This window comes from Prionailurus bengalensis, chromosome F2 (genome assembly GCF_016509475.1).
Source record: "Prionailurus bengalensis isolate Pbe53 chromosome F2, Fcat_Pben_1.1_paternal_pri, whole genome shotgun sequence".
NCBI lineage: Eukaryota > Metazoa > Chordata > Mammalia > Carnivora > Felidae > Prionailurus > Prionailurus bengalensis.
In genome coordinates, this window is record NC_057353.1 from 78,976,568 (window position 1) to 78,999,647 (window position 23,080).

Sequence of the window (23,080 nt, forward strand, 5' to 3'; positions counted from 1 at the left end):
AGCTAGTGACACTTGTTGCAGCAGACTTGGTAAACTAATACGAGGCAGGACTTGGGAATGGACAGGACATTTGCAGTGTTAGAGCCCAGTTGTCCACCCAGGGCCGCGGGGAAAGCATCCGGTGCATCTCTTGTGGGAGGTCCTTCCACTTTTGCTTGAATTCCTACAAGAGCAGAGAGCTCACCACTTTCCTAGGCCTTATTCCTTTATTGGGCAGCCCTGTTACACACGTCTTTTGCATTCAGCCAAGAGTGCCGTCTCAGAAGTCTTCTGGACATGCGACCCTCAAGCCTGGTGTTCCGCGGACAAAATCTAATCCCTCTTCACAGTGGAGGCCTTCAGAGATAGGAACACTGCTCAGGGCTCTGAAGTCAGGGGAGGAAAAACCAGAGGCAGAGAGCTTCAGGACCCGGGGAGGGAGGAAGCTGGGCTTCGAGCCTCTCTGTGCCAATGCACACCCACATGCTCCCCAACAGGACCACAGTCTCCAGCCCTATGTGGCATCCCTGGCTGTGACGTGTGGGTGGAGCCACGAGGGCTTCTCTTCCAGGGCAGGGCTCCCTTGGGCTGAGCTGCAGTGTAAATGCCTCCAGACATTCCCTGATGGACAGGGGGTGCATTAAGGACCAAGGTGGGGGCAAGCAAGGGCACCTCCATGCAAGCCTAGGGCAGGATCGGCTTCCCCAAACCTCAGGCCAGTCACTGGACACGTGACACAGAGAAAGAGCATGTCCTGGCACCACGACTTTTGACCTCTTTGCGGACCACTCGGGTCTCCTTCCCAGCACAGCCCTGGGCCTGGGCCCTCAGCCCAGGCTTCCCGCTCAGCCAAGGAGAGGTGTCTGGTGCCCCCTGGTGGTGAATATGCCAACTAATTTACTCCTCGGCTCAACTGGACCTCAAAGCCTCCAGCACCTTGGTCACCCCCTTCCAGATCATCAGTTCTCTACTTACAACGTGTCCAGAATAGAGCCCAATCTTCAGACGTGGTATAAGCAAAGCAAAGAAGATGGGCCAGGGTTATTTTTCCCCGGGCTTCCTCTGGGTGCTCTCTTTTTACTGCCACCATCTACAATGGCATTACTTTCCTTCCAAACAAAAATTAGCACCTGCACCACATAAGGATTATTATAGGGCTTATCATCAACACTCCGAAAACTCAAGATATGTTCCACAGGTTGGCTGACCGTTTTTCTCTGCGACAGGTATTTTAAAATCCAGTAAATGTAACATCTATTCTTGTTAATTCTGCCCAAATGGAAAAGACAACATGATCGCTCCTTTAAAAGGTCCCGGGTGAAGTGTGGACTAGAAGGGATCGGGATCAAGACGTTGAGGCGCTTGTTCTAAAGGGGGCCCCTGTGGACTGTCCGCCATTCAGAGGACACCTGTCCTGGACAGGACACTGCTCATGGGGGGCAGGGCGGGCTTCACAGTGGATCTCCTCTCCTGCCCTGTGCTGAGCCCTCCAGCATGCCAGTTCGGTACTTAATCCTCACACCCTGCCACCAACATGTCACTGTCCTCGTCTCACAGATGAGAAAATCCCAGTGCACGGATGGCACCCGGGATCTGTCATATCCACACTGGCACACTGACGTTCGGGTGGATTATCTGCGTGCATGTGGTGGGGGTTGCTGTCCTGTGAGTGTGAGATTTTCAGAACCCTGGTTTCCACGCCCTGGAAGTCGGCTGCAGGGCCTCAGCAGTAAACCCCAGAGGCATGCTCTAGAAGGCAAGTGAAACCCGATTTTGAAAGGCTGGGCACCTTCCTCCTCTGCCTCTGGGGTGCTGATGTCTCATGCAGACACCATATCTCTCTTGCCCCTAATAAATAAACACTCTTTCTCATACTTGGGAAGGCTTAAGTGCGCACACGAGGTGTGGGATGGATACACTGGTGTACCGAACTGAGAGAAAGCAGGATTTGAAGTCAGGCAGACCTCGTTGTGGGGGGTAGGGCGAATCTCCTGCTCTCTCAGAGCCTCAGTCTCCCTATCCGACATACAGGTCTGCCGCGAGCTGGCCAGAGGGGGCCGCACGGCCTTCTCTTCTCTCTCCTCCGCCTGGAAAGTCCCTTCGGACCCCAGTGCCCTAACCCAGGCCTGAGCAGCTTCCCTCTGCCTCCACCTTTGCTGCCTTTTAAGAAGCTGGGAATGTGGAGGCGCCCTGGGGGCTCAGGCGGTTAAGCAAGTGACTCTGGATTTCGGCTCAGGTCAGGATCTCAGGGTTCGGGAGTTGGAGCCCCGCACTGGGCTCTGTGCTGGCAGTGCAGAGCCTGCTTGGGCTTCTGTCTCTGTCCCTCTCTGCCCCTCCTCTGCTCATGCTCGCTGTCTCGTGCTCTCTCTCTCAATAAATAAACTGAAAAGAAAGGAAGCTGAGAACAGATGCCGCGTGCTGGCCACAAGCCCCTTCTCACCTTCTCACCGTGCTCCCCATCTTTTCCAGGGGGGCCTCTGATGCCAGGTGGGCCCTGAAAACAGACAGGTTATTCACATGGTCAAGTTCAAGATGGCCTGTGACCCCCCAGAGAAGGGTGATCCAATGCCAAGGCTACAGCTCTGTGCCCATGGGCTCCCCATCCCTGACTCAATTCACCAGAGGGTGGCCATCTCCTCCCTGCCTCCCCACCCTGCATCTGCTCACACACCCCTGTGTCAGAGCCCAGTCTGCCTGGACGTCTGCCCCACCCCGGACTGTGGCTCTCAAGAGGGCAGGGTGCAGCCTACACTGGACACCAGGGAGGCTGAGGGTGACCTAGGGACACAGGCTCCACACCAAGGACCCGTTCCACCTGTGTCCTTGACATCAGCTAGAGCCTGACTCTGAGACAAGGCTCAGTGCAAACGGCCCACGGACACCCCAGGAGGGAAACAGAGCAGTGAGAATGGGGCGGATGGGCAGATAGCATGTGTTTATGTGACTGGAGCTCAGTCCTGCAGGCGCTCTAGGGGCCAGGGCAGGACGCGCCCTCTGGAGGTGCCCAGGGGAAGGAGCCAGGTGTCCACACAGCCATCAGTTAGGGGCTGCTTCCAGAGGTGCTAAAAACCACGTGTCTTATGGCTGGACAATGTGGTCTCCAAAAGCCAGAGAAAACCCTCAGGCTAAGGAACGCAGGGTTGGTCCCTGGAAGCGACATAAGGCCATGTTCCAGCACCATCCCTGGCGACCACTAAGGACACGACTCAGCCTCCCTGTGCTTCCCTCTCCTCTCGTGCAACATGGAAGCGGTGATCATATCCACCTCGCAGGGTCGAAGGGGTTCGGTGAACTAACACACGTAAAGTGCTTAGAACAGAGCCTGGCGTGTAACAATGTCCCGTATTTGTCCTCCCAAGTGCTGTGAGTATGATCCATAAAGGCTGATGATGACCAAACAGGATCGACCTCAATCTACTTTAGGAAGACAAATTCTCTGTTGCTCTTGACTATGCCACCGGTGTTTTATGGCGGAACGTTAAAGCTGAAATCGTCTACGGCGGCTCTCGGAGCTAGCCCGTCAGCAGACGTGGGGCCCCGCGGGAGGGGACTCCGCACACCGGGGACAGGGTGCTGTTCACCGCCGTTAGCCGCCGTCCAGGGCGGCCGCCCTCTCCCTTTAGAAGGTGAAAAGCAGAGGCCTTGGGAAGTGACCTGCAGAGGGACCCTAAGGGTCAGGACCCGTTTGCACCTTTCAGGTGTGTTTTGTCTCTTCTAACGGCAAACTCGGGGGCCGACTAGCACCCGCCTGACCCTTAGAGGCTTTCTGCGGTTTTCTGCAGTCCCAACAGCTCTGTTTACCACTTGGTGGTCTCATGAGCGACCTAGAGCCTCAGGCTGCTTCACTTTCTAGGTGCCCTTCTCTGGGATGTCAATTTCTCCATCCGTAAAGTGGGAGGAAGGATGGCTACCCCCTGGGGCTGCAGGGAGGAGAAAGAAGGGAACCTGGTGGGTGGGCACCACTGACCCACGACCCGCACCGGCGCCCCGGCCCTCCCCCGATCACTCACCGCGCTTCCTGGGGGGCCGCTGGCACCAGGCAGGCCTGCAGCTCCAGGAGTCCCCTATGCAGAGGCAGGAGTTTAGAAAGGCCCCACGTAGTGATTACAGATGGTTTCCCCAGTGTGTCTGTAAGCCCGCCTTCTCTTCCGTTCACGGTAATTCGCTGCACTTCTCCTGGCCCGAAGTTCCCTCCACAGGGAAGGTGACCTCCTCCCCCATGCACACTGGCCAGACCTCCAGTGAGTGCATTCTGGCACGCACGTGGGAAACAGGAGGTTCCTTCAGACCAAGGCACAGAGGTGGCAGACGTGGAGGGTGTGTGTTGTGCACGTGTGAGTGTGCCCATGCATGAGTGTGTGCGTGTTCACTTTGACGGATGCATCAGGGAATGCTTCCTGGAGGAAGTGGATTCGAATGCAACGCTCATGGTTAATGAAGATTCCACGAGAGGGGGTGCGGGGGTCGACACCATGGAGATGGGGAAGTAGGGAACTCTCCAAGGACTGGAGGCTCCTCGTGTTATCTTCCAGGCCTCCTTGCCTGCATGCAGCTTCCATTTCCCTCCAGGCTGCACCCCGTCCAGGGCTCTCTCTACTGGCAGGGAGGAGCCTGCTATCTGCCCCCACCCTGGGACATCCATGTCGGTCACCGCCCTTGGCTGGCCCCATTTCCCCTCGGCCATGTGCACGGATGGCCTGGGTTATGCAAGCACACTACAGCCGGGTACATCTAACCCACTGTCCCAGGAGCATGGGGGTGGTCATTTCCCACTCCTGCTCCAGGGAGAGCCGGTGCGGAGGTGGTCTGCTCCCCCAGTGGCATCGTGACAAGTAGCTCTGTCAGCCCGGGGACACCAGCGCCAACCCCACGGAGATCCCGGCCCCACAGGAGACCAGGCACAGTGGCAGAGAGTTCAGAAGGCCTGTGCAGGAAGGCACCTGTCTGCATGCATCCCTAGCCATGCCCGCGTGCTGACAGTTTCTGTAGGGGCGTGTGCATCACAGTACAGGTGCGCCCTGGTTTCAGAATGTGTGCAAGTGTGAGGGGGTGTTTGTGTGTCCCTGTGTGCATCCCCCACACGTGTGGAAGGACACTCCTGTCACGGGCTGGGCTTGCAGACAAAGCCCTGAAGCGCGAGTAATGTTGCAGAGACCAGGACATCTCTCCTGGTCCTTGCTGCTCCAAGGCGCCCAGCCCTGGCCGACCACTCGGCCCTTCCCTACAGTCAGCCCAGAGCCCAGGGCACATGCGGGCCCAGCCTCCCTCTGCGGGCCCCCCGGGAAGTGCATGAGGACTCACAGGGTTTCCAGCCGCTCCAGGTGCCCCCCGGGGGCCTTCTTGTCCCTTGGCACCCTGCCCGGGAGACAAAGGGGGCAGTGAGACATCATGGGGAAGCTGTCCTTGTCCCCATGTGGGACCATCTCAGGGACACCCTGCTCATCGGAATCCATTAATGGATACTGGGCAGGGAGCAGAGTCCACAGCACGCGGAAATCACAACCTCCTGGCCGTCTGTCCATCCGCTGGAGCCCAGCCTGTGGTTATTTTATTCTGGCCTCACCACCCCCCGGGTATAGGTATTCGCACAGACACCTTATGTAAACGAGGCTCAGAGGAACAGGGCGGCCCAAGTGCACACAGCCAGCCAGTGGCACCCCTGGGATCTGAGCCCAGACAGGTCAGTCCAAAGGGAACTCTCCAGAGAACGTGCCTGAGAGAGAGGCAGTTAAGGAGCTCAAGCAGAGAAAAATAACCACAAAATAAAAATGCTAATCCGCACCAGCAGCAGATACACCAGAGCCGCCAGTCAGAGGGGAGGGTGGGAGGGTTTTCCTGCATCTGAACCACCCCGTGTCCTAGCATCACTTCCCCATCCAGGGGTCCAGAGGTAGCGCCCACCCCCAGAGCTGCATTTTGGGTGCCTTGTGAGGGCCCCCGGGGGCCCTGGGCTCACAGCATCTGTGGTAGTGCCCCCTGCTGGGCTGCCCCAAAATGCCAGGCAGGCAGGGCCACTGGGGACAGGGAGAGACAGCGGGTGGGCAGGGTTTTCTGCAACTCAGAGCCCACAGTCGGAGAGAGGGTTTCTTACCGGCGCTCCGATGGGTCCCCGAGGGCCCAGTTCTCCAGGACGGCCTTGAGATCCCTGCAATGGAACGATCAAGGAACTAGGTCATCACCCTAGTTCCTAGCAGGTGGGGTGGGGCGGGGACAAGGGCAGTGGGTCTGGCTTGGGGTCACCCTGGTTCCTAGCAGGTGGGGTGGGGACACGTGCAGTGGGTTTGGTATGGGATCCACGGTGGGGACATCCTTGGAGCTGTGAGGAAGGAGGAAGGGGCTGGATTCGGTTAGTGGGGATCCTGTGCGTAGACCATGCAGTTCAGACATGCAGTCACACGGCTTTTGGATGCCCTGCGACCAGGTGCACGGGGCGGGGGGCGGGGTGCGTGGGGTGCAGAACACAGGGTATAGGGCCCTCACCGGCTCGCCAGGCATGCCGGGATCACCCTTCTCTCCTTTCGGCCCTCGTTCTCCCTGTTGGCGAAGCAGAGGACAGCACACGTACCCTGCCCTGCGCCCAGATCAGGCCACACCGGCCCCTCCTGTCCGCTTTCTGCACCTGACCCCTTAGCAAAGTCTGTTATCTCTGCCTGGGGTCCTCTCCCCTATCGCCCCCTGACCTTGGACTCTGATGATTCTTCTCATCCTTCAAATCCAAGATCAAGAATCCCTTCTTCAGGGAAGCTACCCCAAACTCAGGGACTTGCGTCACAGTGTCTTTCTCCGCAGTACCTGTCACACAGCACTTAGACCCTTGTTTGTTGTCCCCACCCCCTCCAGCCCCAAGCCCTGCACATGCAGACGGTCAACAGTGATAGAGGGACTGTTGAGCAGAAAGGCGATTCTCGGACCCTGAGCCCCGTCCCTGCCTTGTCTTGATGGAGGAGTTGGGGAGCAGGCTTTGCTCAAGGGACCTGACAGACTGCGGACTCAAGGCTGCACCCTCAATGGCTAGATTGGCGTGTCTAGCTTTAGCTGAAGAAGAGGTGGGCCACAGCCAGGTAAAGGTGTGCACTATCGGGGGCTGCCCAGGATCGAGTCATCTAATAGGCGAGGAGACGGGTCACTCTCTTGATCTGCTGGTGTCCCATCCAGGGCTCCCAACACCTCCCAGGAAGGATGGAGGGACAAGAGAGCCTCACCCTGTTCCCTGCCAGTGACCGTGAGAAGGTGGGCAGACAGGAGTCTCCATCAAGGGCGGCCCTGGAAAGCACTCAGGCCTCCACCTTTCAGGGCTGAAGGGCCAGGATGGGAGATGGATGGAGACAGTGGACCGTGGTGAAAACAGCCTCAGCTCCACAGGAACTGGCTTAGAACTTGTTCTCCACTGTGCTGGCTCTATAACCCCGGGCAGAGTATTTAGTCATAGGGTCGTCTGTGACCATATCTACAAAATGAACAGGCAAGTTCTCCATTTCACACAGAGAAGGCACAGAGAAGGGGCAGCAGAGATGAGCCCCAGAGGGGAGAGTGGGGGGGGGTCTGTGGAGCTCTCTAGAGACAGCAGGGTAATGATGGAAGCCTGTGTATTAGAAGGGCCGTGCACGGCTCCTTCTAAAGGAGCAGGACCCAGTGCTGTCCCTGAGTGCCACGGGCTGTCTAGGGAGACCCCAGGTCCCCATCTGCAGGAAGGCCGCAGGAGAGACTGGGATGAGTACTTCCTGGAAGGTATAAAGAAGGCCTGCATAGGCAGGGAATTTGAAAGCAAAGGCTCCAGAGACCAGGAAGTCTGGGGAGGCCCCTGGAAGCATCTAGAAGGCAAATTCTAACGTGTGAGTTAGGGAGCCTGGGGTGGGCTAGTCCTAAACCTTCAGGTGCAGGAGAAGCCGGAAGACAGGCTGCTTTCTCTCCCCGGGCACAGGCAGACTCCGGAGACCTTGCCTGGGGTTCCCACCTGCTCTCCTCGCCCAAGCGACTGGCGGATCGCCCAGTTAGCATCTGCACAGTCCTGGCTGGTTTTCTCTCTCTGCATCCTGTGTGGCATGGAATCTGCATGGTCTACCTTGGGGAGCTGTGGCCAAGATTCAATGAGGTGGCTTTTGCAAAGTGCTCCGTGGCACCCACACAGGTGTGACCTCACTGGTTCCTCTGGAGCAAACCAGCTCATCACACACTCCAGCTCTGCTCCTCAGGGACAGCAATACTTTCCTGCCAGCACACTTTCCTCCCTGCTGTGGGGACTTTCGAGACACTTTGGTCCTCCAGTCACTGGCAATACAACCCACAAAGACAAAAGGGCTAATGGGGTTCTTTTGGGTGATGCACTAGGAAGAAGCTGGAGGAAGGGACTGTAGATGGCAGTCGTCAGGCCACAGGAGGGACCCCTGGGGACTCACAGGCAAGGTGCTCAAGCCATTTTCAGCCCCAGCCTGGGGATCAGTCAGGAAGCAGAGCCTTCACTCCAGGAGCACACAGTGGGTACTCATCCACAGCCGCTGAATGCACGGGTGTGAGTGGCTTCTTTCTCCTCCAGGCTGCGCCCCCTACCGGTGAGTCCGTCAACCACGTCAACACCCTCTTTGGGCTCAGTGTCATCCTGCAACTGGGCTGGCATCCTGCAGATTCCTTTGCAGGCTGACGGGGTGGAGTCAGGCCGCCCCAGACCCTTCCTAGCTGGCTGCTTCTTCGCCACCCGCCAGCACCCCCTGCCCACCCCTTACAAAGACCCTCTTGAGTTCTTAGCTGCAACATCCCCAAGCCCGAGGCTGCCTGTCCCTCCTTCCTCCAGTGAAGGACTGGGTCCCCTCCGCAGACCTGCACGCGGCATCCCAGCCTCCCCGGGTGCCACCCCCAGCCAGCCCCAGCAGCCTTCTCCATCCCCAGACAGAGGGAGGTGGGTTTTTCCTCCCAGCCTTCTCTATTCCCTTGCTTAATTATGCCTGGGACTTTGCCACCCTGCGCCATGTGCAGGGACTCAAAGGGAGCATGCCTCAGGAGAGCAAGGAGACGTCAAACATCACTTTTCAAAACCATCAACACAAGTACAGTTACCATGGCGACGAGGCTGGTCCCAGAGAGACTCATGCAATAATCCACAATGAACCGTTTTTTTTTTTTCCCCATAGACACAATTTCTTCACTTTGCACCTGAGGTGGCTTCCTGATCTCCGAAAGGCTCAGACCCTACAGGAAGTGTTGCGATTGGGGTTCAAAGGGGAGGCCTGGCAGGCCCGGACTCTCCCTCATGAGCCTTCCAACTGGAATACCTTGGAAATCATCTTTAAGGGAGCGATTCCTTTAAGGAGGGGCCGCCTCTGCAGGCTTGTCTCCAGCTGGAGGGGCTCAGGGTGGGTCTGAGGGAGAGAGACCCAGAGGACGGAGACCAGGAGAGGTGGTCCTGGGACAGGCAGACACTGGGGTGCTGTGATGTGGGCGGCCACCACCAGGGCAAGCCCTGAATCTTCTCGGCAGGTGGGGACAGCCGCTGTGGCCAGGCAGGTCCTTGCAGCCCACAACCCATCTCACGGCCTATCTCCCAGGCAGGCGCTTTGCAACCTGCATAGCTCCTCTGACCCACAAGTCGTCATCTGTGAAACGGGGCACATGTGCAGTTCCCTCAGGGACAGCGTCAGCACTGGCAGCCCGGCACCTGCCACGCGAGATGCGCTCAAGCTCTGCCCCTTCCACTCCTTGGCTCGCTGCCCCAGCTCCTATCTTTCCCCACATATACAGGATACGCTGCAGCTTTCTAAGTTGTATACGCTCAACACCGAGCGCTCCCACAAAACAACTACTGAAATGTGGATGTGTGCGGGCTCTCAGCGGCCATGCGGCCTGGAGCAGCCACAGGAGGACCCCGTCCTGAGAGCAAAGGGGACAAGCAGGTGCACGCCTCGGGCCATAGTGCTGCCGAGAGCGGAGGTCATCCTGGAAAAACTTATTTTCTCGAGAGCCTTTCATGGACAGAGGAGGGAAAGGCTTCCCTGCGGCTGCCACGATGATGAGCCTCCTTGCTGAGTGTTTTAGTCTCTGGGAGAAGCCACAAGAGCTCCGTGCACCAGCCACACCCTGCAGCTGGCTGGGTCTCCACTGTCCTCCCTCCGAACGGCCTCTCTTAGACCCGGGTCCCCCCAGTGTGCTTCAGTCTCTGGGACCCATTCAGGCCAACATCCTCAGTAATGCTCCCCGGGATTCCTCAGTCCACCGCCACCTGACCTGCTCTCCTCCCGACCACCGGCTCTCTGGGCAGCGGAGACCCAACCTTAACCCAGGAGAGGGCTGGCCCTCACCCTCAGCCAGCAAGAGGTGACCTCCAGGCCCCTGGCATGCCTGCCTGACACCGAGCCAGGCCCCTGCAGGGCCCTTCCCCCCCCCCCCCCCCGCCACCGCCCAGCTGTCTGGACAAATCTGGAAGTGAGCCGCCCTGCAGACCCGTGTGGAGGGGCTAAGTCAGGAGCCAGAGCAGGCAGGCAGCGCAGGTCTGGCCAAAGGGCACCTGCAGCCCCCCAGGGGCCGCTGCTACTTACTGGCATCCTGGGGTGAGGCGTGAACAGGGGCGTCTGAAAAGGAAAGCACAGAAATGAGAAAGATGTGACTTGCTTTTAACCACCTGCCTCTAAGAGACTTGACCACGTGGGAGAACGCAGCCCCAGCATTTCCTTTAGTGATGATTCGTGTTGACAGGTACAATCACATATTTCTTTCAAGTCCCCGAGGGGTGATCAAGGCAGGGCAGAAAAGCACTGTGGTTAGATGGGGGACCCGGAGTCACACCCCCACTTAAAACTTTGTGACCATCTGTCAGCTTCCATTCCCACATCAGTAAAGTGGGGATGAAACCTTCTCTGTTCAGGGTGCCCTGGGCTGAGATGGAGAATCCTTGTGAGTAATTGGACCCTGGGACACCGCCCCCGACCCCCAGAGTCTGTCACCAGCAGCACCCCTGGGCATGAGGCGTGTGAGAAGAAACCAGGGGAGGCGCCCTCTGGCCACTCCTTATCCGGGCACATAGAGCCACGTGGCCCTCCAGCCCCACCCTGTGTCCATACTGCCATTAGTGCTTCACAGATGCCATGGCTTCTCTAGCCACAGGGCATTTGCACCTGCTGTCCTTTGGAAACACACTCCCATCCTCCCTTTATCCGGTTGACCACAGCCCATCCTTGGGGCTGTTTTCAACGTCTCATCTTCCAAGACCCCCTTTCCCCTCCACCAAATATAAATTAGGTCCCCTTGTTACTCTCCCTAACTGCACCCTGTTCTTTCCCCTGCTGGCATTTCCTATAATTTGTCACATACGTGTTTCAGGGCCACCAGGGGACTAGAGTCTGTCTCGCCCACCAGGCTGAAGCTCTGTGGGGTCCAAACACCACCAGTGCCTAGCTCACAGCAGGTGCTCAGAAAAATAAGTGAGTGGGCAAAAGAACATCACAGATTCTAGTCTGAAAACACAATGAAGTCAAAACAGAAGGGTAAAAGCAAGTTTCCTAACCTTAGCCTCTATGTCCCCAAATACCAGTCTCTTCTCCAGAAGAAACCACCGTTTCCCAGTGTAGCAAGTTTCTCTAAGTACTCTTACACAATTATGAATGTATAAAAATGCACGACTTTGCACACGAATTCTACAAATATCAACAGCAAACATATGGTTATTGGTCCTTGTATATACGTGTAAAGCCACATATTCTCTACAGCAATGAAGAGGTCAATCATCCGTTCTCCCTGCAGTGTGGATAAGAAACTGGGAGGCAGACACGCAAACTGCTTCACGGAACTCCCACAGCCAGTGAGTGCGCCTCAGGAAGTGGCCCCACCGGCTGGGCCGTGAGCCCATGCTGGGTTTTCCACCACATCTCTGTTGCGTGCCAGTATCTTCTCAAGGCCACATACGTTGTGTGTGTGCGTGTGTGTGCACATGCATGTGTGTGTGTATTTTTACAAACTAGGACTCCAGGATATGGCTATCCTATGGTTTACTTCATTTTCTGCCACGTAAGTTGCCTATAATACTTCATTATAAGTAAAACTACAATGTATGTCCCTGTACACGTTTTTTCAAATACACACAGTGCAAACACTTCTCTGGGACAGATGCCTGGAAGCGGCATTTCTAAGCTACAAGCACACACTTTACGATACGTTAATACTGAGTAACTCCTCAAGCAAGTGCTACCAGTCTGCCCTCACACAGCACAATAGTGCTCACTTCCCTGCATGCCTGCCAACATCAGATGTTTCCAGTATCACACAAAAGTTTTATATGACCATTTGTGGCTCTAAATAGAATTCTGAGATTCTTCTAACACCCTTATGGGATGGCTGAGTCTCATTCCGACAGGCATGAGTGTGGGGGGAGACTGAACAGGGGAGTAATGATCTAACAAACACACATGACACAGAGTATGATTTTCTGTCATCCTGCAGATGGGATTTCCGGGTGTTCAGGCTCTCATCTCCTGGCCTCCATACTTAGACGGTTCTCTACTTTGGGAATCGAGTGATCCATACTTGGCCAACCCTGAAGCCATGTTCAACTTCCCCAAAATCAACTGATCAAAGCACAAACTACTAAGGCTGGGAAGAAACATTAAGATGAAAAAAAAAAAACCCAAAATATGCTCCCATATTCATATGGCAGTTGTTTTTAATTTAGTGTTTATTATGTACCAGAAACTATACTACATACCCTGTATTAATTCAGTTGGTTTTCACTAGAAATGTACTATAGCTGGGTATAATAGTTTTTCGTAACAGACGAGAAGGTGAGGTCTTTGAAGTTAAACAATATACCTAAGATCAGTGCTGGCTGATGGCAGATAAGGGACTCAGGAACTCAAGCCCACTATTTCCTGGCTCCGAAGCCCATGCTCTTACTCAACACCAATCACAATGCCTGCCCTCATACCTGCATGGGGTGGAATCATGAGTCATGGTTATATATCCACGTGCAGTCTTACTCTGGACAAAGTCTCCCCCTGCTTGTCTCTGGACCTCAACTTCCCCCTATGCAACAGGTGGGTACATATTCTGTGTCTAACCAGTGTTCTGCTAAATAGTAACCGTGCTTGCTGCACAAAAGCAATAAATCAGTAAGTGCAAGGTGGTTCTTAGAGATGCTCATGTATTTCCGGATCGCAAGACCTAGGAACAGGCAATCTCTATTAAAAAGATGTCTATAACTAAGTGAAGAGTGGGGGAGGGGGGCTGCCTTAGGGATTCAAAGAAGGAGAGGATGAGAAGCAGTGTAACCTACCGTTCCAGGTAACCCAGGGGGGCCGGGAGGACCAACTTCACCCTGGATGAGAAACAAAAAAAAAGAAAAGAAATGACCATTTATCCTCGAGCGAACTCTGCTTATCCTGGGACACCTTTCCCCAGGCAACAGAGTCACACACGCGGTCTCTACCATGAAAGACAGACTCCAAATTAGAGACTATTTCAGACATACGAAAACCTTATGTTTTGAGAATTATCTAGGCCACTCTGGGCAGCTGTCGATCACTCCTATCACTCGATGCTACTCCAGTGTGAATGCGGAGATAAAGTGACCCACTGTCCATCTTCTTGCTGATGACACTTAGGCTGCCTCCTGCCACCACAACCCACGAGACAGCAAACATCCCCATTGTGCGCCCTTGGGCACAAAGACATGTGCCCCCTACAGACTCCACGGGCCCTGTTCCGGCCCGTGTGGAGGGGATGGGCTCTTTGCAGGGGGCTGAGGGGACACATTTACATTCCTGTAAACAACACAGGTGTGGGAGTTAAGCCTCTAGAGCTTTAAACCTCAATCTACCACTTTATACACTTTTTACCTCTTTGGGCTTATTTATCTCTTTGCGATATACTGATAATAGTACATTCAGCTCATATCATATGGGGGCTGACTGAGATCATCTTCTGCAGGGGCCCCGTAGGGAGGAAATCCGTACATTTGACCTGAGGGGAGAGGGGCACTGGGCAGCGCCATGCAGGAGGGACTACAGAGAGCACACGGTCCCCAAATCCTGTCACTCCACGTGTGTCACATGATGCCTGGACTTGGATGTCTGTGCCCACACGTGTTCCGAGTGGCCCGGGGTCAGGACTGTGGCAGGCTTTCCATGTGTGGTTAGTGAACAAAGGAATGAATAAAGCTGGCTTAGACAGGGACAAGGCCACTCTTAGCAAACAATAATAATACGGTAAACATAGTTACATTGTTTCTGTCTTATTTGCATGGTTATACGGTATTTAATTCCAGTTACCAGGTTATGTTTATACATGTTTTAAGTTTTTAAAAAAAATTTTTTAATGTTTATTTATGTTTTGAGACAGATGGAGAGAGAGAGAGAGAGAGAGAGAGAGAGAGAGAGAGAGAGAGAGAACAAGCTGGGGAGGGGCAGAGAGAGAGGGAGACACAGAATCTGAAGCAGGCTCCAGGCTCTGAGCTGTCAGCACAGAGCCTGACGTGGGGCTCGAACCCATGAGCCATGAGATCATGACCTGAGCTGAAGTCAGACGCTTAAGGACTGAGCCACCCAGGCACCCCTTAACTCATTTAATCTCCATAGAAATGCCTATAATGCAGACACTTTGGTATGCCGATTTCATTCATAAATAAGGGTAATGACACATAACATTCATGCACCTGCTTGAAGTCATACCCAGCACATGGCTGAGCCTGGTTTTAAGCTCAGAACCCAACCAGCATTGCCTTCGCTGAAGTTCCAGAATTTGTTTTGTTCTGTTTTGTTTTTAAAGAAAAACACTTTCTTGGTGCTATTTGCATTACATGATTTGACCCAGTTATTCTCCTGACACTGACTTCCTGATGCTCCAGAAGCAATCTCATTTAACCCAGTATACCTCAAATGAAAAAGTCCAAATAATCAGAAGTTGAGTGTTTCCCAGTGATAAAGGAAATTTTCAATGTTTCATTTGTGTGGGCCCCGGGCTCCCAGGGAAGCTACACTTTAACATTTACCAACATGAAAATGACTCAGAATACCTTCAGAGCACGGGCTCTATTTCTGCCCCAGCACATATCATACATCTGCTTTGTTAAAAAATAACAATAACCAGAAAAAAGCATTCCAAACATAAAGATGGGAAAAACAATACCCCCCCCCCCCTGGTTCCGGTAAGATTAAAGTCATACAGCTTTGCACATACTAAAACCCCAAGAGAAAGTCTGTAACTCCCTGGAACGTCCTGGAATGTCATGACAACTTGTAACCCTTTTTGTAAAGTCATCTATAACCCTGCAGCACGTCTGTCCCCTAGAGGGCTCTCTTCTTAGTGAAGATCATGTGTCCAGGCCACTGTCCTAACTTGGGCTTGAATAAAACTGTTTTCCTTTCTCTTTAAAATTTAAAAAAAATGGTTTGTTCGTTTTATGTCGACACTAGGGAATGTGTGGGTGTGTATTATTGAGGAGAGGACTGGAGGAGAAACGTGTCTCCAACCCAGAGGACCTAAAGACTGCCTTTCGGGTACAGCCAGCACCTCCCCAGCACTGGCAGGGTGGGGAAGGTGAGGAGGAAGGAACAGCAGGTGGCCAGGGAAGACCCCCGTGGCCCCTCTTCGTGGCTGCAGAAAGACCTGAGCGCCGGAGTTAACTAGATGGGTGGGTTCCGATCCCAGCTCCTGCAGGAAAACGTGAAGCCCTCAGCAGCCCTTGCTGAGAAAGGAGATGATTGTACCCACTTTCAGATGCCGTGGAGTTTAAACGCGTGTCGTGGATGGTGGCCAGGAACGGACTGGCAAGCAGAGGCAGTGACGTGCAAGAAACAGTCGGACGGGGACAGTGTCGCCTTAATGTCTTGTTCTGGATTTTCGACCAGAATTATCATCACCACCTATTTCTCTGGAGAAAAAGAGGGGCCAGATTTTCTGGGCGCGTGAATGTGACTCTGCCACGGGCCTGACTGTTCTGCGAAAGCAATAAAAGGAGCTTTATGGTCTCACTGAGTCCTTTGCATCCTGGAAGTGAGTTTCGCAAACGAAAACTGCGATTCTGGAGAAACTGACAGCACGACGCCCTGCCCGTTTCTAGACGGGTCTGTTTGGAGTACAGCTCTCAGCCTCCAGCCCAAGAGGGAAGTGGGTGGGAGGCCCCTCTGGGAGCCAAGAAAGGACAGGCGGACCGAGAACGGGAAACAGGAGGGGACACGGTGGGGGGGGGGGGGAGAACCACTGTGCGGGAGAAGGGGGGACACAAGCCCCCGTGGGTGTCGCTCAGGCGCCCACGGGCCAGGCCGTCCAGAGGCTCTGCCCTGCAAGGAGCCAGGACGCTGATCCGACCGGCTGCCGGGGCTTGGGGATTGACAGCAACGTGCTCTGTTCGCGCACCCCTGAGAGAGCGATGTGGCCACTTTGCAGTGCCTCAGCTTCCTCATCTGGGCGGCTGTTGGTAACACGACCCCCGTCGGGTTGTCCCGATTGAGTCCACGGCACCTCACTTCACACACAGGACAGGAGTCACGCTTCCCAGCAGCCCTCTGAGGAAGGGTCAGCGGAGCGTGTCTGGCCAGCACGCCGAGGCACAGAGAGGTCAGACAAGGCGCCACCAGGTTGCAAGCCAGACCCCGCTTTGTCTCGGAGACGCGCGCCCTCTCCACCACACGACAGGCACCACACACGTGCTCACGAGGAAGGCTGGGCGACTCGGGTCACTGAGGACCAGGAGGCCAGCAGCAGTTCCTACCTTTTTGCCTGGGTCACCTTTCAGGCCTGGGAGGCCCAGCTCCCCTTTCTCGCCCTGCGGTGAAAGATGAAACTGGGAAACACCAGATCTCAGCACCTGCCTTTTCCCCATAAGAGCAAGAGGACCTTGGGCAAAATCCCTTTTTTCTTGACCTGCTCTTGCCTTATCAGTAAACGCCAAGGTGAGGCCCAACTTGGGCGGCTGGCTGTCATTAGGGGCGAGGCACCTGTCATGACATCCCACCCTGTTCCCATCAATTCCATCTGAAGATGGTCTACCCTTTGCAGATAGATCTCTCAGTCCCTGTCCCTTTGCCACAGGTGACACACCAGAGAAGCTTGGTCCCCTACCTTCTCTCTTCCATAAACCTGGGGAAACACCCCCAAGCCCCAGCCAAGACCACCCACTGCTCCAGGGACTGAACTCCAGAGGGGGCAGCTTTGCAGGGGCACAGGAGAGGTTCGTCACTTACCTGCTCTCCTTTCTGTCCCCGCACGCCTGGAAATCCTGGAGCACCAGGGATACCTGCCTCTCCCTGTGGAAAAAACATGGCACCTCTGTCCACTCAATGCTCACTGAGGCTCCCCTGTGCACCAGGCCATGCACGAGATGGTGCTCTCCCCTCGCTGCTCTCCTGTCCCCAAAGACTGTGGCTCAGTGGGGACGACACGGAGAGCAGAGTGGTTCTAGAGAATCTGCTCGCTGGGGTGTCTCCAAGCTTTTTCTCACTTCAGCCCATTTCATCACCAGGAACCCATTACACCTGTCTGGGTGTTTCCTCCTCCTCCTTGTCCTTTAGGACTCTGACACAATGACACCTCCTTGTCATCTTTCCCAACATTCCCCAAGTGTGAGTGAGGGGCCTCCCTCCTGCCCTCCCACCCACACCTGCATATCACCACTCACTGCACCTGGTCATTGCTCTTGGTTGATGGCTGTGAGCCCAACACAGTGAAGGATGCATAGGACATGCTGATAATCATTGGGTAAATAAATGAATGCGTGAGATGAAGGAAGTGAGCCCCCAGAGGGAACTGATACAGGCCTAGGGCATCACAATGAGAGAATGCATTGACTGAAGAATGGAATGAATGAATCAATGAATGAGAAAGAAAGAAGGGAAGAAAGAGAAGAAAAGAAAGAGAAGGAGAAAGAAAGAAAGAAAGAAAGAAAGAAAGAAAGAAAGAAAGAAAGAAAAGGAAGGAAGGGAAGGAAGGAAGGAAGGAAAGAAGGAAGGAAGAAAAAAAGAAAGAGAAAGAAAGGAAGGGAAGGAAGGAAGGAATGAAGGAAGGAGGAAGGAAGAGAAAGAAAGAAAGAAAGAAGAAAGAAAGAAAGAAAGAAAGAAAGAAAAGGAAGGAAGGGAAGGAAGGGAAGGAAGGGAAGAAAAGGAAGAAAGTGAAAAAAGAAAGGAAAGAAGAAAGAAAGAAAGAAAGAAAGAAAGAAAGAAAGAAAGAAAGAAAGAAAGAGAAAACAGACCTTGTCTCCAGGTCGGCCTGCCAGGCCCTGCTCCCCAACTTCACCCTGGAGACAGAATAACAGACATGCCGTCACGTCCCACAGACATTTGCAGAGATGGTGGTCATTCCCCCGCTGGCCCCACACGTTCACAGCAGCATCTCTGGATTCTCAGGCACGTGCATAGCAGGGTTACGGCCCGCACTCTATGCAGCCGCGCAGGCTGTGGAAACCCAAGCGCCCGGCCTCTCTGGAGGGAGGCCTTCCACACGCCTTTATAACGTCTTTCACTTCCCCCAGAGAGAACCCCTGCTAGAATCTCAGATCGCCCCGACAGAGTTTACGCAGGTGAACCCATTCATCCTGAAGCCTACAATTCAGAACAATGAGGGGCCAAAATCAGGGACTCATAGGTCCGTCCAGCTCTGAGCTGTGCTAACTGAAGGGGAGCCCAGGCCCCACGCTGGGTCCAGCGATGAGGGAGAAGCCGTTGATGAACACGTCCATGCTCACCACTGTCTTGTGGCTGCCGTTCAGACAGGCAGCCCCAGGGTTGGAGGTGGGTCAGAGCTTTCTTTGTTGGCTCCCATGCTGGGTTACAATAAAACCAAGTCTTGGGTGAAATTCTGGTAAACCAGAAAGCAAACCCCCAAACAGTTACACACTGGTTCCAGCAGATGGGATGACGTTTAGTCCTCAGCCATTAGGTTCCTAATTAGCATTTTGCTGTGGGTTGAAGGAGCCACAGGCCCAGAGGGGACTGTTCCCTGATCCCAACGCATCCAGCTGCTGGGTTTCCCTATAAATCACTGACTCAAATCTGTGCGTGTGTGTGCTGGTGGGGAGGGACTGTAATCTCTAACCAACAATGCGTCTTGAGAACCATTCTGGACAATTTCTGACACCCATTACGCTATCGGCGTAGATTTCCATAAGGAAACGTGATTTTCTGATAAGTGAACGGGCACATGAATGAATGAATGAATGATTTCCGGATTTCCGTGCCCATCATGGTCTCCCCTGCAGCTACGCCAGACTCAGCTGGTAGGCAAGACCTCCACCATCCCCTCGTCTCAGAGAAGAAGGTAAGAAAAAGAAAAAAGTAACCCAAAACACTGTTCAGCATTAAACAACACAGCAATATCTGATGCGGAAGGTCTGGTGCCAGCAGGGGAACTCACACTGGAGTCGCCACAGAGAAACTCTCCCCACGCTCCCATCCCCCGACTTCCCGGTGTTTACAGGCACCATCAGCGAGAACCACGCTGCCCGAGATTGTGCAAACACCTGTCACTAAAACGTGCACTTTAAATCTACCAGGACGGCAACATCCTTGCCGTGGGAATTGCTTCTCACATGCTGAGGAAGGCACTGAGGGTCTGGGTTTGCTTATAAGACGTCTTCAAGGGCTTTGGAAGCGCTTCATGAATCCGTGCCGTGAGCTTGAAGTCAAAGGCACAATGGACGGAGGACCGGGCAGCATCTTGAATTCTTGACGTGAACCCAAAAGGTCGATCCTGCAAGCCAGGGCCGTCCCCTGACAGACGCATGAGCCCGCCGTCCACCACTTATCCGTAATCTCCTTGGAAGATTTTAATCTTCGGTTGGCATTTTACCAAAATAAAGTTAACAAGACCCCAGGCCAGATCCTCTCTGAGGCTACCAAGGACGTTGTAGAAAGTACGAAAACTGTACACATTCATAGTTTTGAACTTCCCAGCGAAGTGTTTTAAACACTTTGCACTAGAAAGCGTGCAAAACCAACACGTGAGCTGGCGCAGTAGGCCTGGCTGTTTGAATCTTCCAGTTAGTGACCACGAGAAACCAAAAACACACAGGCGGGGAGACCACAGAAGTCCCTGAGGGCGCCTCTCTGAGCTCATCCCAGCACTTCCCGTGCATGATGTGATCAATGGCCACCTTCTGGGGACCCGCGTGCACAGGGGAGAGACTGCATCCGAAGCCCAGTGGACAGAGTGTGGGAATTCACACGTGTAAGCCCGGGAGGGCTCACCGATTTACAAAGTTGGGAAAATACAACACTGAAGTATGGTTCACAGCATACGATCTGCCAGGTCAAGCCAGCAAACCTGCGCAAGCGTTTTAAGTCCTTTCTGGAAAAGGGCAGAATTTCAGCCAAACACCGAAAGGTGTTTTTAAGACCATGACATTCACCCCACACAGCCACCTCGGGGCGTGCATGGACACAATGCAGCAGATGACTTATGACATTTCAGGGATTTGGGGAATCCCAAACGTGAAGCTTGTGTTGCAAGCACATTGTTTAAATGCAAATGTTGCTTCTTAAAGTACGAAGGAGCACCGTCTTGTGAGTGGTTAACAGGACAGCTCACGGGGGCATGAAGGTAGAGTCCTGGGAGTCTGGAATCCAGACAACAGGAGGTCTCCTGGTGGACCTCGGGAGGTTCTGTCCACATCTGAGCACGTGGGTATGCTTGATGTAGCCAGGTGCTTTCTAACCTGCTTTTTCTCCTCTGGTTTCTTTTGGTCTTCTAGAGAACGGCCACTTTATGAAAAAGCAAAGCAACGCCAGGGGCCCCGCATCTGGCCCAAGAACACCTTCCCCGGCCAGCAGGGTGATCGGGGTCCTGCGTTCCAGAGGGCAGCTGTAGAGTCGGGCCACTCCTGTGCTCTTGCTGGGCTGAGGTGACCTCCATCCTCCATGCAGAAAACCCTTACTGAGCACCTGCCAAATGCCTGACCCTGGCTGGGAACGGGCGAGCGGAGGGGACAAAGACCCAGTCACGGTTGCTGCCCTCGACTAGCTCATAGCCCAGTGAAGTGCAGGTGGGAGGGGCAGGGGCAGTGCCTGGGGCAATCTCTTGTCTCTACGGACTCCCCTAGAGCCAACGTACCTGCACCTGCACACCACACATGCACCCCACATACACTGACACATATCTCACACACACACACACATACACACACACACACACACACACACACACGCCACATGGTCTGTGCTCACTGCATTCAGAGCCCAAGCCAAATCTGAGATGTTGAGATGTTGAGCTTTGGTCCTCGAGACAAAAGGAGACTCTAGCCCAAGAGGTGGGGCTCCAAGGGCCAGCCATCCAAACGCAGCACCTGGGGTCCCCATTCCCACAGGAGGTGCCCTGTCCAAAGACACGGGAAGTGGCCTCTGCCTCCCCCACAGACCCCAGCATGCAGGGACCATGGAGCAGGGGGTGAGGGTGGGAGGTGGGGACTGGATGCCACAGACCGCATCAGCCAGGAGTAGGGGCCAGGCTTTAGGGAGCTCTGGAGGGACACCAGAGCCCCAGGAGGAGGGGAGGGGGAGGAGGGAGACAGACAGACAGACAGAGAGAAGCCCCTCTTGTTCCTCACTGCCAGGTGAGCTGGACAGTGATGAGTTCTTCTTAAGGCCACAGCTCTCCTTGAGACCCCTCAGCTACAGGTCCCCCTAGGAACCCGCTTGGCCCTCCTCCCTCTGTCCTAGGTGTGGTGTGGTCATTCCCGCTGCCTGTGTCTGTCCCGGTGGGACCCGAGCCCCGGGGGCCACCAGACCCCAACTGCCAGACCACTCACACCGTCAACTGTGGTTCACACACAGCCTAAACACCCCATTCCGAAGAGCCCACTGGCGGGGAGGAGGCGGGGTCCATACCCTGGGGCCGGGTTTTCCAGGCAGACCGTCTTCCCCTCTCTCTCCTGGCTGCCCCTGTAAGGAATGCAGAGAGAGGTTGGCAGGAGAGGGCCAGGCTCGGGGGACACACTCAGTGCTAGTCACCGTCTGGTTCAGGAGGAGAACCACTCGTACCGGGGTGGCAGCTTGTATAACCTCTCAGATTCCACATTCCAGGCCTCTGCTTTGGGTTTGTTTTTACAGAAACATAACTGGGTAGAAAACTGTGCTTTTCTCTCACTGAGAGACTTGGGAGCACGGAAGAGGTCACATGAGCGATTCTGAGACTGCAAGATCAGCGGTTAGCGCTTTCCTCCGTCGTGAAAACCAAGGGAGAAAGACGGAGAATATTTACATTCAATACCCGTGGAATGAAGTCAAATGCATGCTTATTCTGTATTTGGTCGGGAAAAAGTGGAGGTTGTAAGGTACTTATTGAAAAGGATGAAGGATGCTCCCGTAATATCGAAAGGCCGCATTTCGCGGATGGTTACGGGCATACGTGCTGAGCCTACGTGCGTTTGGTGGGAAGGTTATCAAATTCGCTCACGCAAATATTCATGCTGTGCTCTTGTAACTGTTCACCTGCAGCGTGCGAACGGGGGACTTGCTTCCCAAATTTATGATATTAACCTCTGACTCTTTTCCTAATGTTCCTACCATGATGAGCCGCACCAGAATATTTTTAAAATTAAAGTCTCTTAGGTTACAAGTATCTGAACCTTGTCCCTCCCCGCAAATACAGACGTATTCCGAACACGTCTGAGGGAAAGCCCGAGGCTTCCACATGCTTCTGTCTGGCTCAGTCACCTACGCAGAAGTGAAGGACTTTCCCACGTCTGACCTGGTGAACCCCAACATTCCCGAGTCCTGATCCAGGCCCCAAGCCATCGGTGTATTTTAGAATCTACCAGCAATCCAACATCCCTTTCCTCCTGCGTTTTGGGCCCCAAACTCCGGCCACCCCCGTGCACACCAACCTTGGGTCCCGGCAGGCCTGGGGCTCCATTCTGCCCGTCCTTTCCAGGTGGGCCCTGGTCAAGAGAGAAAAAGCAGAGCAAAATAAGACACGAGTTTAGGGAGACTGCACCGAGTGGCTTTTGGCCAGCCGCTGGGGGCCACCCCACCTCCTCAGGGGGGCTCTCTTGCCAGTGTGCCGCCGTCTCTGTGGGACCAGGCTGGCCTACACACGCCTGATGAGGGAGACGGCCCTCACCCTCTGGCCAGCATCCGGGGTCCGGCCACTCTGGACGTGCGTGGTGGGCGAGAGGGGGCCGACGGTCCTTCACTAC

The 23,080-nt window shown here is 54.4% G+C and overlaps 1 protein-coding gene across 1 annotated transcript in view; it reads right to left on the reverse strand.

The window, feature by feature from the left end:
• COL22A1 (collagen type XXII alpha 1 chain) overlaps positions 1–23,080 on the reverse strand; it is a 261,028-nt gene that overhangs the window by 88,346 nt on the left and 149,602 nt on the right. The window contains 12 exon segments of the mRNA XM_043601842.1: positions 2,420–2,473; positions 3,990–4,043; positions 5,281–5,334; positions 6,071–6,124; positions 6,460–6,513; positions 10,506–10,538; positions 13,232–13,273; positions 16,667–16,720; positions 17,139–17,201; positions 18,143–18,187; positions 21,771–21,824; positions 22,769–22,822. Coding sequence (XP_043457777.1) covers positions 2,420–2,473; positions 3,990–4,043; positions 5,281–5,334; positions 6,071–6,124; positions 6,460–6,513; positions 10,506–10,538; positions 13,232–13,273; positions 16,667–16,720; positions 17,139–17,201; positions 18,143–18,187; positions 21,771–21,824; positions 22,769–22,822 — 615 coding nt within the window.